General features: G+C 44.6%; 1 protein-coding gene across 4 annotated transcripts in view; it reads right to left on the bottom strand.

The window, feature by feature from the left end:
- Positions 1-16,191, bottom strand: part of FHDC1 (FH2 domain containing 1) — a 42,826-nt gene that overhangs the window by 9,495 nt on the left and 17,140 nt on the right. For all 4 annotated transcript variants that reach the window (XM_032633510.1, XM_032633507.1, XM_032633508.1 and 1 more), the window contains 7 exons: positions 15,620-15,722; positions 9,792-9,877; positions 9,599-9,699; positions 5,877-5,947; positions 5,669-5,776; positions 3,469-3,539; positions 662-779 (listed from right to left, as the gene is read on the bottom strand). In XM_032633510.1, the coding sequence (XP_032489401.1) occupies positions 662-779; positions 3,469-3,539; positions 5,669-5,776; positions 5,877-5,947; positions 9,599-9,699; positions 9,792-9,877; positions 15,620-15,722 (658 nt within the window). The remainder of the gene's footprint in view (positions 1-661; positions 780-3,468; positions 3,540-5,668; positions 5,777-5,876; positions 5,948-9,598; positions 9,700-9,791; positions 9,878-15,619; positions 15,723-16,191) is intronic.

Genomic DNA, 16,191 nt, shown 5'->3' on the forward strand with positions numbered 1-16,191 from the left:
TTTTTACAAAATAAGGAAGATAAAAGAAGTATGTCAGACTGTGATTAGTGAGTCACAGTGAGCTGTCACAAACATGTTCTCTCTGCTGGGTTTTGTTGATGTTATTCTGAACAGCTCCTGCCACACCCCATGGGGCTGGTGCATTTGGGGTGGTGAGAGGCACCGACTCTGGTGTGTTCTCCTGCCCTCCCTATAAAACATGCCAAAACGGAGCTTGTTTCTGCCACACAAACAACTGAAGGAACAACAGCCCAGGTGCTCAGGCGTCTTTGACGATCTCCGCGGAACTTCCTACTGGTGTCCAAAAGTGCGAGTGGGAGACGGGAACTCCCGAACCGTGCTTCAGAAGCAAAACCTTCTAAAGTTGCCAGACAGAAGCTGCCACGTGTAAGCATAAGGGATCCCAGTTCACTCCCAGGCCGGTGCCATCATGCAGACAGAGCAGAGACAAACAGAGACCCTGTCCCTAACCAAAGCCTCAGGGTTAGACCATATTCGATAGCCTGGCTGGGCACTGAAATACAAACTTCCTCTTACCGACTTGGGGGGAAAAAGTATGCATGGGAACCTGCTGCTTCCACAAACAGCCCTGCAAGGGTAACCAGCCTTGAGGGGCCGCTGAAGATGAGATCAGGGGGACTGACTCGAATCATACACACACCTGAAGGAAATCTTCCATCTGCTGACAGAGCTCACCATCCCGCTGGACGTTCTCCTTTAGAGATCTTGTCCTGACAAAGAGTGAGTGCAGCTCTGCCTCTGTGTTATCCAGAGATAATCTGAAAGAAGAAAGGGGAGAGTGGGTACCTGGCACAGGAGGCCAGGTGTCACGCAGGTACATCGAACAAGACCCTGGAAACAGAAGGGGAGAGCTACCGTGATTGTTTACCGACCTCTGTATCTAGAGTTTCCTCCTATGTTTCCTTAAGAAGCGATTCCTTCCTAAAGACACACACTGGTTCAAAGACCAGGCTGTAATTCTGTTCTTGCTGGTGAGATAACCGAAAGCATGGGAATTGTGAAGCTTTTCATAAACTAGGTCTGAACATCTTTATGCCATCAGCATTAGAATTCAGCAGGACTCAGATACTTATACTTTCCTCTGGCCATGAAACGCAAAAATACAAAAGCTCTAACCCATGAAAAGCAAGGCAGAGCATGCTGATAAACGGGCTATTAAGGGTGATACGGAGACACTACACAGACTGCATGTTGCTCGCCACAGGCAACCAGAGTCAGCACTCTGTGTCTTAGAGAGAACTGACACACAGCTAACAGTTCTGCGGAGAAATGGTGGAATTGATGGCAAGGCTTTTGTTACATATGTCACACCCAGATTAATAGAGCATGAATGATGTTTCTCTCGCCTGGTAAAGGAAATAGATGAAACCTAAATCCAGGTGGAATTCAATTAGCAAATTCATAAATCAAGATGCTTTCATGCTTCCATGATCAATTCTAACTTTTTTTTTTATGCAATAGTTTTCCACCTTCAGGGGCTTCCCTGGTGGTGCAGTGGTTAAGAATCCACCTGCCAACTCAGGGGACACGGGTTCGAGCCCTGGTCTGGGAAGATCCCACGTGCTGCAGAGCATCTAAGCCCATGCGCCACAACTGCTGAGCCTGTGTTCTAGAGCCCGTGAGCCAAAACTACAGGGCCCACATGCCACAACTACTGAAGCCCGTGTGCCTACAGCCAGTGCTCTGCAACAAGAGAAGACACCACTAGGAAAAGCCCACGCACCGCAACCAAGAGTAGCCCCTGCTCGCCGCAACTAGAGAAAGCCCACGCACAGCAACGAAGACCCAACGCAGCCAAAGATAAAATAAATAAATAAAATAAATAAATTTATTAAAAAAATAGGGCTTCCCTGGTGGCGCAGTGGTTGAGAGTCTGCCTGCTGATGCAGGGGACACGGGTTTGTGCCCCGGTCCGGGAAGATCCCACATGCCACAGAGCGGCTTGGCCCGTGAGCCATGGCCGCTAAGCCTGCGCGTCTGGAGCCTGTGCTCCGGCAGTGGGAGAGGCCACAACAGTGAGAGGCCCACGTCCCGCAAAAAAAAAAAAAGTTTTCCACCTTCACTGGTCACTGGCACCCACCTATGACCTGTTTGTACTTCACTTTCCATTTCAAATAAATAACCTTACTAAATAAGTTTTTTCTAAGACAATATCTAGCTAACTTTCCCCATCTAACTCTGACCAGAAATGGAACGGTTATTTCTCTATGTATCTCTTAGAAACATTTCCATACTAGGAAGCGGAAAAAATATTCCCACACAAATTTCTGTCAGTAATTCAGAAAGCAAAACAGTTTGCATCTTTGAAAATGCTCGTTCTTTGGGGAGAACACTCTGGTGATCTGTAAATACGAACTATGAACTGCTTACACCGTTGGACGGATAATCTCACTTTGGGAAAGACATGTCATCTGTGGTTAGATGTTTGCAGTCAGTAACACTGAGATGCGGGCCAGTGGCGGGGTGGGGCTTAGAAAGCTCTGGTTCATGTGTTTATGCATACGGTTCACAGCTGTCCCAACTGGATAGAGTCCCTCAGATAACAAGCAGATGACATGCACTGGGTTGATACGTGAGGTGAGGTGCTGGAGCCAGCTCATGGGACGCAGCTGTGGCTGTGGGTATCTCTCCCCAGCTCCACAGTCAGTAGTGCCACATTGGGAGCTTGAGATCAGCCATGGCAGCAGTATTTACGCCATGGAAATCAGCAGTTGCTACAAATCAGGACTTTTCTCCCTAAAAAGCTGGTCGTTGAACATTTACCACTGATGCATGTATATGTATTATAAATTTAAAAGCACAGGATTCAAAATAGCATGTATACACAGATTACAGCTATGTTTAAATACACATCTATATTAGGATCAGAAGTGATCCTAAACAGTGGTGTAAATACAGCTTTATGTTTGGTAGATACTTTCTCTGCAAAGTTGAGTGACTAAAACAAAATCCTTTCACAGCCCTTGGTATGGTTCCAACTTCTTTTAATGCAATAGAAAATAAACGTACCATGTTAGATTCTAAAGGAATCAGTGATGTATGGCCCTGGAAGCTTGCCTGATATATACCAACTCCCAAGGTAACAGGCTGTGCTCTTTGAGTCCTATCTTTTGGGTGTGGAGGTATTTGAATATCGTAATCCATATATATATATATATATATATATATATATATATATATATTTTACACTGATGAGATTCATTAGAATAGACTGCAATAGGAGTTTTTTAGATTAAAAATAAAGATTAATTTTTCAAACCCCCCAAATTCCAAAGATGCACACATACCTCTGGAACCAAATGAAAGGAAGGTCTGAAAGGTCAACAAGACAAAACTTTTAAAATTTCAAACCTGAGTCCAGAAGTTGTAAAATATTCATCAGTTTTCATAAGAAGGTAGTTAAAAAAACCAAAACACCTCGTTCTCACAGTTCTCCTCCTTGCTTACCTCGCAGCCTCCTGAACGTGATGCAATTTTTCAGAGAAGTTTAGAAGCACGGCATCTTTCTTCTGGGCTTCCTGGAACAAAACCAGAATTTCCTCTCACTATATAGGGATAAAACTGGAATTTTGTCCACTATACGGAGAAAATTTTTTCAGGGCTTACAGGAACCATAAAATCACTGTTCCCATTTTTAGGCTTGATACATTCAAAGCAGTTCACTGAGTCATGAACTCTTAGTCTGATATTCTTAGTAAGACTGACCAGAACTCTCCTACTCTCAAGAAACATTTAACTTCCCAGAACAACTGATCCTGACATGAAGCACGACTCACGTGCGTGAAGACTCAGTGGAAGGAGGCGGCGGCTTAGCAGGGCTCATTGCTCTTAAGAGAATCCAATATATCCTGCTGAAATACCACCCATACCTATGAGTACGCCTCTACTTGACCGAGCTACTCGCAGCTCTTAGACCAGTTTGCAAACTGAGTTTAATCAGAAGGTGCACAGGCCATGGGGGTGTTTGGATCCTTCATCTGTTCAGAGGGTACAAAGAAGGCAGGTCTGAAGAGGGCAGTTACCAACTCAGGGAACTTCCCCACGTGGGCAGGGACCAAGCTACACAAAGCACCGGGGTATGGGGATCTAAAAGGGCAGCCAGGAGATGCTGCAAGCCACATGGGATGTGGAACACATTTTCTGGTTTCAAATTAGTGCCAAGTTCAATGTGCCCTCTGTCTTCTGAAGAACGCAGTCATAATAATGTGTATTGTTTATGGAGAGCTTACCATATTCGGAACACTGAGCTAATAAGCACGTTCTGGAATTATCTCCCTCCACCTTCTCAATTACCTAGTTTTGAGGTATCACTACCCCCCATCATTAGATGGAGAAATTGAGGAACTTAAGGCTTAAGTAACTTGTCTGAGGAAGTACAGCTAATAAAGGACAAGTCAAAGTCTCCACGTTCGGGCTTCTCTGGTGGCGCACTGGTTGAGAGTCCGCCCGCCAATGCGGGGGACGTGGGTTCGGGCCCTGGTCCGGGAGGATCCCACATGCCGTGGAGCAACTGGGCCCGTGAGCCACGGCTGCTGAGCCTGCACTCTGGAGCCTGAGGGCCGTGACTGCTGAGGCCCACGCGCCTAGAGCCCGTGCTCCACGGCGAGAGGGGCCGCTGCGGTGGGAGGCCCGCACACCGCGGCGAGGAGTGGCCCCCGCTCGCTGCAACTGGAGAGGGCCTGCGTGCAGCAGTGAAGACCCAACGCAGTCAAGGATGAAATGAATGGGATAAATAGATTGAAAAAAAAAAATCTCTCCGTTCTATTCTGAAACTCATGCTTGAAACAAGGCTGCAACACAGCTTTCCTCCCAGGTGAAGCTATATCTATGTGATCACTGTCAAAACAACAAGGAGATTCAATGGGAAAAACAAACCAGCACAATTCTCTATTTGAGATAATTTAACAACAAAGAGAGAACTGTCCTTGGCTCATCTCTGACTTTATAACTAGTTACTGGGGTGTCACACAGACCCAGTCAAAAATGTAATTGATGGACAGGGTTCAGACCCCAAACCCTGTGTGAATGGCAAGGCCCTGTAACCCCCAGTTCACAAAGAAAATATGCAAGTGATCCCCTCATTGCTCTGACTCTTCCACTCTTTACACACAACAGGTCAAAAATCTAGTCAGGTCAACTCAGAAATGTTTCAACACCCAGGCCCCTGCTCTCCATCCCTGTGGCCATTACTCTGATTCTCAACTCTCGCCAAACAATGAGCGCCAACTTCCACCAAGAGGTACCCCTATTTCTATTCTCTCTCCACTCTAACACACCCTCCACGTTGCCACATTTCCCTAGCGACAAAAACATACCTGGTCAGGCCATGGTGCTGTGTATAAACTTCTGTTGGCTCCCCATGGCTAAAGCATGAAGTCCAGATTCCTCAGCAACCACTCTGCCTCACCCCCGACCCCTCCACTTCCCTCCAGCAACCACTCTGCCTCACCCCCGACCCCTCCACTTCCCTCCAGGCCTGTAACCCCAGGTGCAGCCCAACTCAGGAATCCGCAAATAGAACCTTCTTGGCACCTACGGTGCCCTTTCCTGACTCTGATGCCACCTTACACCTCTGAAAAACTTCACTGCCTTGGGGGCGGGGGTGGGTCACGTACATTCTCTCTCTGTATCAATCACTTCCACATACCTGTGCAACAAAGTGCAGGAGATTCATCCCAGGTTTATTTGCTTTTGTGTCTGCCAATTTGAGCAAAGAAGATAGTTTAAATCCTACTGCATTGCCAGCATACCCTCCCTAAAGAAGACAAATCGAAAGAAAAAATATACATACACCTTTAGACAGATAAATAAAGTTGGAAATACAACATTAAAATTTGTTTTTGAACTTCACTTACTGCATTCATGATATTCCCTGCTTGCAGCACCAAGTGTAATATCGAATGTAGTTCCTCACACGACATCAGCTCTGTCAGAAAGAACACACCGCGGTACCTTAGAGAAAGCTTCAGCTTAAACACACACGAGACAGCCACCACATCCAAGTTCAGGTGTGTCTGAAGCAAGCTCTGACCCTAAACCGTATAAAAGACTGAAACAAACAAAGGAGCACACTGCATGGTATATCTAATGTACCACTGGCTACTGGTGATGCACATTCTAGTGTTCAACCGGGAATCAAATATGTATGACACTTAAGTATCACACATACTTTGATAATGAAAATTTTCAAGGAGTGGAAAATACAAAAGCCTTAGGAAAAGCAGTACACTGTGTTACAGGAATAATCTCCTCTCAGCAGTTATTTCTTTATGGTTTCCTTTATATCCTTTGAGACTATATTTACGGACTATGAAAACGAATAGTGCGCGGCATTTTGCTTAGCTGCTGAGCTATGAGGAGATAAAAAATAAACAGGCTGGGATGACAGGTAAATAACTTGCAAAGCTCCAACCCTTAGCGGCAGGTACCCAGAGAATCTTTCCATTTTATTCAAAACTCTACATTTCATTTGGATTGGCTTAAAGGTTTAACAAGGAACTTATCATTGTCATACATTGGTAAACTAGTTCGTTAAACACGAAGTCTTTTGTACGCACACCTACGCAAATAAACAGTATTAAAAATTGCTAATGTATTTGAAAAGCTAAAAAGAAAATTTAATTATTAAAATTACTGTATATGTAGGTAATAAAATGTCACCTATGATACTGTTAAGTTAATATTCTCCATTAAGTCTGGTATTACTTTCAAAAAATTACACTTGGATCACTGCCTATACTGTGTTATCTAAGAAGGCCAGGTTTTGAAGAGTAACCAGATAAGAAACGTTTCTACCGTGCCCACAAATTTGCATCACTCAATATGAAACATATTTTCCCATCTCTACTTGAACAGGAGAGACAATTCTTTCAAAATTGCTGCTTTAGGTTTGACACAGGAAGAAATTTTAAAAGGCCTCTATATTGAAAGAGGAAAATTCTTCTTAATTCTTAGTCTCTTCTCTAAAATGAAGAAAATATGATGAGCTGAAGAGAAAAACTTAATACAAGTCAGAGCAACTAAACAAGAAAACCAAATTGGAATAAATGTTCTACCACAATAACTAGGAACCCAGAAAGTGACCAGGAGGAAATCAGGCTGGAGATCCCAGCTGATGAATGCTGGAAACTGTGAGGGCCAGGGAGCACCAGAGACTTTGCCTTGGAGCCGGCATTCTCAGTGCCGTACATGCCAGAAAGCAAGCTCCCAACCCTACGGAATGAGACACTAGAGCAACCTGAGGAGGCTATCCAAGGGGCGAGCAAAAATTACCAGGTTGTTCACTCTCAAATGTAATGAGCCCACCAGGTGTTAGAGTCTGGAGGGGACGCAGGTGGGGGACGCGGGTGGGAGAAGACACGACTGGAGCAGAAACATCAGGAAAGCTGGTAGAAGAAGAACAGGAGATGCCTGGGGAGGAGTCAGGATGGAAGGAGGAGTGCTTCCGGAAGAGCAGGGTCCCAGCCACCAACAGAGGCCAGAGCGCTGGAGGAGACAGGCAGCTGGCCCCGGGCCCAGGCTGTGAGCACGCACCACCGTGCACACACATACCAGACACACACAACTACACACACACCACATACACACTACACGCACACCACATACTACACACACACCAGACACACACAACTACACATACACCACATACACACTACACGCACACCACATACTACAGACACCAGACACACAGCACACACACCACATACACACAACTACACATGCACCACATATTACACACACACCAGACACACACTACACACACACCACATACTACACACAGACACCCACATACTACACACACACCAGACACATACAACTACACATACAGCACATACACACTACACGCACACCACATACTACACACACCAGACACAACTACACACACACCACACACACACAACTACACATGCACCACATATTACAAACACAACTACACACACACCACATACTACACACACACCCACATACTACACACACACCAGACACATACAACTACACATACACACTACACGTACACCACATACTACACACACCAGACACACAGCACACACACACAACTACACATGCACCACATATTACACACACACCAGACACACACAACTACACACACACCACATACACACTACACGCACACCACATACTACACACACACAACTACACACACACCACATACACACACTACAATGCACCACATATTACACACACACCAGACACACTACACATACACACTACACGCACACTACATACTACACACACACAACTACACACAGCACACACACCACATACACACAACTACACATGCACCACATATTACACACCAGACACACACAACTACACACACACCACATACTACACACACACCAGACACATACAACTACACATACACCACATACACACTACACGCACACCACATACTACACACACCAGACACAACTACACACACACCCACATACTACACACACACCAGACACATACAACTACACATACACCACATACACACTACACGTACACCACATACTACACACACCAGACACACAACTACACACACACCACACACACACAACTACAAACACACCACATACTACACACACCACATGCAACTACACTCACACCACATACTACACACACAGACACCCACAACTACACACACACCACATACTACACACACCCACACCACATACTACACACACCAGACACCCACATACTACACACACACCAGACACACAACTACACACACACCACATACTACACACACAGACACCCACATACTACACACACACCAGACACATACAACTACACATACACCACACACACACTACACGTACACCACGTACTACACACACCAGACACAACTACACACACACCACACACACAACTACAAACACACCACATACTACACACACCACATGCAACTACACTCACACCACATACTACACACACACCAGACACATACAACTACACATACACACTACACGTACACCACATACGACACACACCAGACACAACTACACACACACCACATACTACACACACAGATATACCACATACACACACACCATACTACACACACACACACACACCACATACACACCACATACTACAACACAGACACAAAACAACCATATATACACTATGCACACACCACACGCACTAAACACACACCATACACACACTAAGGACATACCATACACGCACTACTATACACACCACACACAAAACACACACCACACACACACCACACACATACACAGAAAGCTAATCTAGGAGAGGAACAAAAGCAAGCTGCAACCAACAAGGTTTACTCCTAAGCTTGAGATGAAAGCAGCCTTCTTTTACAGGAGGATAATATGCTAATTAATTGATTGATTGGTCAGTTAATTAATTAACCGGGGGAGGCAGAAAAGTAAATGGAAATAAACTTTAAATACCATCCCTGGTAACATCTCATTTCCCTTTTTAGGGCGTATCAGAAATGGAACTTTCCATATCTAATTTTTCAATTGAACAGTTTTTTAAAAATAAACTGCTACCAAAATTAATCAAATCAAATTACACAAAGCATCATGTATTTACTCACCTTTTGTAGCGGTTCTTAGAATGGTTATATCTGTGTATAGAGAAGAACAAGAGGGCAAAAATTCTTTCTTTAGCACCATGGCTTCAATCCGCAGTGAACAGCTGAAAGACAAAAGGTACAGCTACAGTGTAGAACTTGACGTTGTTGATTTTAAAACCTTACTCTGCAAAGAACAGTGATGGGTGATCCTTACTTTGGCACCTGAATTAAGCAGTGCAGAAAGGAGTCTGCTAGGGACAGCTTGGCCACGTCTCCACTAAATGCCTTTAGTTTCTTTATCTAAAAGACAGATGGAAAAGGGGGTCAAGAAAAAAAGGACAAATGATTAAAATGGAACATCACTTCAAATTTCATCTTAGAATTCCTTTAGGAAAATAAGAATATCAGTGCTAAATTCAAATTAATAAAAATGTCAGCCTAAGAAAAGGGAATCATCACAGCTTACCACTTTGTTGTTTAAAAGAGCAAACGAGCAAATTAGGGAGAGGACAGCTGTGTCACTTATGTGGGCATAAACAATCCCACATGAACCAGAAAGCTGGAGCCACCGGAATCCTCAGAGAGGTTACTAAAGGGAAAGGATCAGTTCCAAGGATGAAAACGTTCTGTAAGTTATAATCTGGAAGGGAGACCACTGTTTGGAAGAAGAAAGAAGAGACTGGATAGTCACTATAGCAGAGCCTTTGAGTCATAAAGGAAAAAAATCTTATTATTTTGAGTATTTTGCATATAAGATACTTAGACTGGGGGAGGGTGTCTAACACAGATCTTCTTTCTGAGGTCAAGTCCTCCTTCACATCTAGTAGCTTTATAGGAAGGGATCACTGGATGTTGAGGTGAGTACACACTGGCTCTCCAGCAGGAAGATAAAGAGGAAAACGGCTTAAACAATTGAAAGATCAGTGTCAAGATTTCCCCCTGTGAAAAAAAATCAGGTAACATAAAGAGTGTGTACAGTGGATCCCACTTCTGTAAATTAAGAAAAGAAGTGTCTACTATGCCCCGACCCTCCACGCACACGCTACAAACATAGGAACAAGACAAACCAGACGTCTGCACTAGGTGATGCAATCACCACAGTCATTATCATTTTCATCTGCTGCTCATTTTTATTTCCTAAAATGTCCACAATAAGCATGTACTTACTCCTGTAAAAAGTTATACTAAAAGTTATTAAACACACAAATATTCCTTCAACTGTAGTAAAGAAAAAGAAAAAAAAAAAAGAGTTCCAACGTAGGAATATAGCCAAACAGCTAAACAAGTAGGGATGCAGGCAAAGAGAAAGTTCTCAAACTGCATCAGAGAGCAAGGTATGCCTTCCCCACAGAGAAAACAGGACCAACCCAAAAAACACATCTCTGTCTACTGTAATGGAGAGTCTTCCAACAACAGCACTTTATGGTCAGGAGCACCTTAAGACTGCTAGAGTTTGTAGTAAGCTATAAAAGAAAAGAATCTGAAAATAAATAAATAAATAAATAAATAAATACACACACACTATACTTCAATTAAAAAAAAAGACTTCTAAAATAAAGCTGATAGCCTGTCTTTGAAGCTAACTGTTCCCAGTAAGCACTTACCACTTTGTTATGTTTTATAAAGCTTTCTCTCTTCCACCCCCTGGATTATGTTAGGTGCCCATAAAAATAACCTAATTTTTAAACCTCTTGAAAAATAGGAAATAGGGTTTCCCTAGTGGCACAGTGGTTGAGAATCCGCCTGCCGATGCAGGGGACACGGGTTCATGGCCCGGTCCGGGAGGATCCCACATGCCGCGGAGCGGCTGGGCCCGTGAGCCATGGCCGCTGAGCCTGCGCGTCCCGAGCCTGTGCTCAGCAACGGGACAGGCCACAACAGTGAGAGGCCCGCGTACCGCAAAAAAAAAAAAAAAGGAAATAACAGTTTAAAAACACAGAGGAGGGGTATTTGCAAAGATGCACAAACTGAAATCTCTGCGTCAAAATGTAACAGTGCAGAATCACACCCCCAGACACGCTGGTATTAAGTCTGGGCCTTAAGACTACATTTTTCCCCACAGGGGGCAGAAAATAGCCACTTATAGAATTGCATTATTTCCCCTACCTTTCGTGCCCCAAATTGAATTTTCCATTTTCAACCTTACTAAATTTAAGGGCAGATGGAACTAATTTTCCATTTTCAACCTTACTCAATCTAAGGGCAGATGGAACTTCTGCATTAGCTAAACCCAAACTAGTGCCTAGTTCCTGAACTGAGAAAGCCACAGGATGAATTCTGGTCCCTCCTGAGCTAGAGTCTAATGATTCACCATATATGGGCAGGGGCGGAGCGGGGCTGTGCCTTTATGTAAGACCACATATGTAGCATGGGCAAAACTTCTGAGAATCACAGCACGGTTTCCTGTCTGAAGCACAGGAACAGGTCGTGCTAAGTACACTTGGTAGATATTTTCTATTAAACATGTGCCGAACTGTAAATGAGCAATGATTAATCGCCTTCACTTACATAATGAGTGAAAAATGCTTATGGAGCTCAAGAGAATGGTGATGCTAAAGATAGTATTGGATTTAAATGCCACGTATACAGCTCTTAATTCCATTTCAAAATGAGATTTATGTTCATTAAGAGGGATTACTGTGCCTTCAGAACAGAGAGGAAGGTAAAAAAGAGGGTGGGCAGACCCTATAATTATTCTGCATTCTCATCATCATCAAGAAGCATTTAGCAAACGTTGTTAGGCGTCATTTTCTTGGCTGAGCCGAGGGACTCTCATGACGACCCGGCTGTGCCTGGTTTCTGCCCTAACAGCAAACAGCGTGCTCCTTAAGACTCACGCATTCCGAAGGGCAGGCCTCCTTCATCCCCTCTAATTCCACTCACATGGCCTTGAAACAGCAGGGTTTCCCACCAGCAGACCCACCCAACAGAAGACACTGGGGCTTCCTCCTCCCAGGAACAGAGAGTAAACGAACAAGGTAAGAATGAGGCGATAAAAATATCAGGGGAGGCGACTCAACTTGCTGCCATAGACAGCAGTTCCACCTCCAGCCCTGCATCCCTGATGCTGACTGTGGCAGTGGGGTGCCAGCGCCAACAGAGAGAAGGGCTCCTTCTCAAGCAGCCTCTCAGGGCCCAGACAGGGAGCATGCTTTTATTTCTGAGTCTACCCTCTCCCTCTGCGAGTTTTCATCATGAATTTGAGGCAAGACAAAAAACGTGCCAGATAAAAGTTTTGCAGTGAAGGGCAGAGAATGTCTGAAAACAAATTAACCTGGGGTTAGCCTGGCAGCTGGGCCGTTTCCGCCCATCAGTTCAGTGTGCTGACAAGTTGACATATTATGAGTGACACTCACACCAGTACTTCGTGAGAGCGGAGGTGACGCAAGGCCGGCCTGAAGTGAGGTGGGGTTTGGGGAACCTTTGCCCTTCCTTCCTCAGAGGGCGGTGGTGGAGTGCGGCCCAAGGAACTGCTCTGGGGTCAGACAAACCAGGTCAAACCCACCGCCCTCGACAGCCCATTAGTCACGTGGCACTAGATAAGCTCTATCTAACCTGTGTGGGCCCCAGTTTTCTCATCTGTTAAATGACGAATAGCTTACAATGTCACTGTGAGGATTAAATGAAACACACACGCGTGCGCACACACACACACACACACACACACACACACACACACACACACACACACACCATGGGTGTGATTTATTGACCTTCTGTGTGCCAGGCACTGGGCTGAGCACTCGATCGCCTCTGGCCCCATCCGGGGCCTGGAACATGGGGCACTCGATCAGCGTGTCGCCCATCCTCATGCTAAGAATGAGCACAAGACGTTACCCCACAGACCTAGCAACGCACAGTGACGCACAGCAATGCGTTTATTAGCATTTTTCTGCCACATTCCTAACCCTCTCTCAGTTGGCCGTGCCTCCTCCTTGGCCTCTTCTCCATCCTCTGCCCTCTACCTAGGACTGCTGGGTAGGTCCTGCGTCCGAGTGGGGCTGGGCTGCCCAGCACTGCCAGTCTGTCCCGGCAGTGGCAGCGGTCAGGGGGTGGCTCCCTCCGCTGGTCTGGGGAGGGCGCCAAGCAGCCCTGAGGACTGTCAGGGCGCACCTGCTGAAGGCAGCTCCCAGAGGAGCCCGAGGGTGTGCTGAGCCGGTAATGTAAACAAGCAGGAGTGTGACAGCTAGTCAGATACTCAGACCCCGGTCACTCCGGTGACCCTGCAGGGGGAGGGGGAGGGCCTGGCCCAGCGGCTGGGAAGGCAGTGCAGGACCCCGGCTGTCTCGTCTCCGCGCTCAGCTAATCATCTGGGGGTGAGAGAGTGCCTCGGAGTCTCAGGGCAGCGCTGGGGTGGGTTTTAGTCATCACTCTCTTAACAGCCTCTTTCCTCTGAATTATATCCCACAGACAACGCAAGAAACAGGGTTCTTTAAAACACGTGAGGTTCGACAGCTAAGCTGCTTCTTTGAAAGATCCCTTAGTCTTCCACAGGCTTTGCATTTTTAATTTTTTTTAATTTAAGTTTTTAATCACCTCTGATTGTTAAATTAGGAAGGAAGGTATTAAGGAAACCGCATTTAACCTTCTGCCTCTTCATGGCATGAAGCTGGCAGCCTCCCTCATGCCTAACTCCCATTTAGTTGGAAATTTAGAGCTCTGTTAGGACTAGGTATCAGAGCAGTCCTAGGGAGGAAGCATGAAAAATGCCCAAGCGGGGAGAAGATTTCCAGAGCAACTAAATCTTTTTGAAAACTCAATTCATTAAACACTATCCATCCTAATAAAAGGTCTTGAGTACACCTGAAACTAACACAATACTGTAAATCAACTACACTTCAATTTAAAAAATACATTTTGGAATGCCCATTCTTCACGTAAAAGATTAAGGAGTGTTCAGTATATAGGATCCAGGGTAAATTTTGATCTAATGTACATTTCCCTCAACTCTTTAAGACGCTTTACTAACATTAACAAATGCCATTAATTAATCTTGGCTTTGGTAAATTATAATTGATTTGCAAACAGAAAACCCAAGGTGGAGAGAGCAGCTCAGAATACATAAATATCCAGTTACCCCCAAAGACCCTCAGTTTGGCATTGTGAGTTTATCACTGATGGAAAAGAAAAAGCACAAATACATTTCTCTTGTTGTTATTAATGGCACTAAAGTCATGTTCCATAAATTATGTCTAGGAAGTGGAGAGAGATCGGGGAGGGAGGAGCCAGCAATATGTGTAAAAGGATAACTTACACTTTTTACTTTATAAGGCTCTGTATTATTTAAATGTTTACAAGCAAACGTATTCGTGTAACTTCTTACTGAAACTTTTAAAGGGTCACTTCTTCAGAAATAGACAATATCACAATTTTGGAAGGTTTCACAAAACTGCTTTTCTCTTTTTTATCCTATCAAGCTCCTAATCATTCATAAATTCAGTTAATTCACTCCAAAAAAAATCAATACTTTATTTATATTGTGGTACTACATTGCTATCATAGCAATCCCTACCTTTTAATCAATTATATAGACAACATTTATTAACAATTTACCTATCTCTCCAGTTTTTAGAGCATCTTAATTCAAAAGTTTTTTCTTTTTTTAAAAAAGTACATGTATTATGAAACAACCCCAGGTACACCCTAGGCAAAGATCATCCTTAGATGACAGAAAAGGGAACTAACATTTATTGAGCTCCCATGTGCCACGTACCATGTTAGATGCATAACTAGGGCTTAATCATCAACAGTCCAGTGAGGTAAGCATCATTATCCTCATTTTACAGGTGAGGAAACTAAAATTCACAGAACTTATGAAAACTTGCCCAACTTTCTCAATTAAGGGACCAGCGCCAATTTAAGCCTAGGTTCTCCAACTTGCTAACCCATACTCTTTCTACTGGGTAACTTTTAATTTTTAGGCGAGAAAACTCCGGCTCTGGGTAGGAGAGTGCCCTTCCCATGTGAGTTCTGACATTCCTAAAAATATTAAGCTTTTATTATCACTCCTAACATTTAAAACTCACACCCCAAATTCCTTACCTCCTCTGACTCTGGCAAAAGCTTAAGAAATTCACGTAATGTCTCTGATCCATAATGCTCACTCTTTCCTTGATGAATATCTTCCACAATGGACAGAGGAGACCTTGAAAAGACAATGATCAGATTCCGTTTCACATTGGCTGGAGTGCCAAAGAAACACAAGCCAGGGGAAATGAAAACAAACCCCCTCCATCCTCCCTTCCATTCCACCTCCTTCCCAGTCTGATGGGTGGTTTTGTGTCAGCGATCATAAGAGCCCCACTGCCAGGGAAAGCAGGGATCCTGGTACACCAGAGGCCCCTTTCCCCAGAAAACCATCCTCGGGCATCCCAGAGAGGGCGAAGGTAGCAAGAACCACTGGGAGTCTTCTCTGGGAGAAGAAAAGCAGTTCTGTGGGACTCCTGGAGCCAGAGCCCTCTCCTTTCCACTTGAGGACACGTGAATTTAACAGTGTTTGACTCACCCATCCATCCTCCACTCATGGAGCAACACCTCAGGTGAATTTATAAATTCCCTGACATGTCAGGCATGGACAGATGCCCCAAGGTAATTCTCCCTGGACTCCAAGCCAC

The sequence above is a fragment of the Phocoena sinus genome, chromosome 5, assembly GCF_008692025.1.
Source record: "Phocoena sinus isolate mPhoSin1 chromosome 5, mPhoSin1.pri, whole genome shotgun sequence".
Lineage (NCBI taxonomy): Eukaryota > Metazoa > Chordata > Mammalia > Artiodactyla > Phocoenidae > Phocoena > Phocoena sinus.